General features: G+C 46.2%; 1 protein-coding gene across 2 annotated transcripts in view; it reads left to right on the forward strand.

The window, feature by feature from the left end:
* LOC308373353 (uncharacterized protein) overlaps nucleotides 1-2,500 on the forward strand; it is a 45,164-nt gene that overhangs the window by 13,921 nt on the left and 28,743 nt on the right. For both annotated transcript variants that reach the window (XM_080848812.1, XM_080848813.1), the window contains exon 2: nucleotides 1,923-2,500. This exon is cut by the window's right edge and continues 222 nt beyond it. In XM_080848812.1, the coding sequence (XP_080704938.1) occupies nucleotides 1,923-2,500 (578 nt within the window). The remainder of the gene's footprint in view (nucleotides 1-1,922) is intronic.

Here is a 2,500-nt window from a genome sequence, read left to right on the forward strand (position 1 = left end):
GTGTTACACAAAGCCTGATGCAGCGGTGTTACACAAAGCCTGAGGTGAAAAATCCCACGGGTCTTTGGAGTTTCGGTTAGGAAGTGACTGTATATATCTACTGCACGGGTCGCTGTAACACACTGCAGGCTACGGTCGAATCAGCTCATGTGTGGGTGAGGAAATACAGCCATTGTTTCCAGTTGGGAAGACACCAGGGGACCAAAGCCCACGTTTCATGATCTCACGAGACTGAAATACTATCATTGTTTTCGCAGAGACCCTATCGAATCGAAAACATGGTTATCACAATAGGTTTCTTTCTCTTTTTTTTTTTCCAGAAGAAAAATATGGGTGCGCCTGAATGTAGTGGTTGTTATTCGTGTAGAGGATAGAAAACAATGAGTTTGATTTCTGTGAAAGAGCTGGAAACTGCCTCAGCGGAGATACATAGCCAGACATAGTCATTCCATTGTAGCCATGGCCATGGTTCTGACGTTGTGTGAGGAATTGTAAGCAACGCAATATATTCTTTTCACTGTGTGTGGCATGTCCTGTTTTGGATTGTCTTATGATTTGAAATCTTAGCCATTTTTCTCAAGTTGATCTATTTCCTGTCCAATCAGACGGAGGGATCTGTAACTGTAAGTCACTTCCTGTGCATCAGCTTTGTCACGGTTTCCGCCAATCAAAACGCACTTCCTGTCAATCAGCTGATTTCCCTAAGAGTGCTCAGAGTTTAAACCGACCACACAAAGTACAAACTAACGAAAAGACTGATTAAACAGAGATGGAACGAAAACAGAATATTTGGCAAGATTTTTATTTTGCATGTCTGAAAAACATTTCCTCTCCATTGAAGTCTGGAGGCACAGAGCTTTTGCTTGGGCTTCAACACACACACACACACACACACACACACACACACACACACACACACACACACACACACACACACACATACACACACACACACACACACACTTCAAAGCTCCTCTTTAATCTCACTTTTGAATTAGCACAATATCAGATTAAAGCAGCAGGTAGTCCCCTGTTGTTGGAGCCAAAGCGAATAGGCTTTCATAATGTTGCATTTAAGGAGGGCTTACACAGTACATTAATATAACTTGTAAGAGGACAAGATCTTGAAATTATTAGTTGGGGCTTTTTTCCAGGTAATTTACATTCTTTAAAATTAATACAGAATTTAGTTTAATCTACACGACAGAAAAATAGACCAGTGAAGATTGACAGGCGAAACGCATGAGCTTGCCAGTAGTGGGGAAGGGGAGAAGTCACATATGACTGCACCATAAAATAGCATTAACTGCACCAGGAGATCAAAGGCTGACAGTTCACAGAGGGACACAGTGAAGGGGGTAGCGTGCCCGGCTAGCTCTGTGGGCCATGGCTACTGAAGAATGCTGTTTTGAATCAGATAAGCCCTCTAAGTTTCTGCACCGCCATTGACAGCAGGTACATCTCCACATCCGCTTTGGATAAAAGGACGGAATATTGCATAGGGGGAAAAACACATTCAGGGAAGTCCAGGGGCGGAGGCATCAAACTCACCCTGCCAGCCCTCTTTCGCAAGAAAGCATTTTTGGAATGCCTGAGCATTTACTGTCATTAAAAATATTTCACTTCACATTCTTGCAAAAGGAGGGAATATAGTGTAACAGTAACCAGCGCAGTTTTACAGCAAAGGTATTTTAATGTCTGTGGTCTGGATATGTTACTTGAGAGGGATACATGTTTTTCATAATTATTCACTGAGGTATAAGAAATGTTTTCTGGCATGACACTCCTCCCCTTTGATATTCAACACTCCATAACTAGCATAACAGTCTGGTATTTCAGTGAAAAAGTGTAAAACAGTCTGATATTCCACAGTAACAGCCTTTTTTAATGCCTGTGTTGTTCTGTTTTTTTCCTCCCCTCAGGAAAAGGTGATGTGATGTCGGAAGGTGAAGTTGTGCTCACCAAGATGAAGGTCCTCAACAACTTTGAGAAACGGCTCAACCTGGAGGACTCCGTTTCCACCCTCTCCTTGTCTGTCTCGGAGCAGGAGGCACCCGAGCAAGCGGCGAAGGCTGCCGAAGTGAGCTCCGTAAAGAGCGCCCCTGCTGGGCCGGAGTCCAAAGAAGACTACCTGTCCGCCATGTTCTCAGACCCGCAGCTCCCCAGACTGTACAAATTCGAGTCGGAGGACTCTGGTGTGGAGTTGCCCAGCGGGGCGAACTCACCTTCCACCCCGACTGGATCTGAGCAGAGCTTTGTGGTTCACAGCCGGGAGAACTCCCCCCTCCCCTCCTCCCAGGACCCTCTTCTGCGGCTCGAGGCTGAGTGTGCCGAGATGTTGGGGATGAGTGAGATGGAGCAGCTGGAGGAGACGGTGATCGTTGACGTGCTGGAGACGGACCTCACTGAGGTGGATGGCATGGCGGCGGAGGCAGAGGGCACTGAATGCCAGCTAGAGGAGGAGAGGTCGGATTCAGAGCCGGAGAGGCCCGATGACGGG

The sequence above is a fragment of the Sprattus sprattus genome (assembly GCF_963457725.1).
Source record: "Sprattus sprattus genome assembly, chromosome: 12".
In the NCBI taxonomy this organism is placed as follows: domain Eukaryota; kingdom Metazoa; phylum Chordata; class Actinopteri; order Clupeiformes; family Clupeidae; genus Sprattus; species Sprattus sprattus.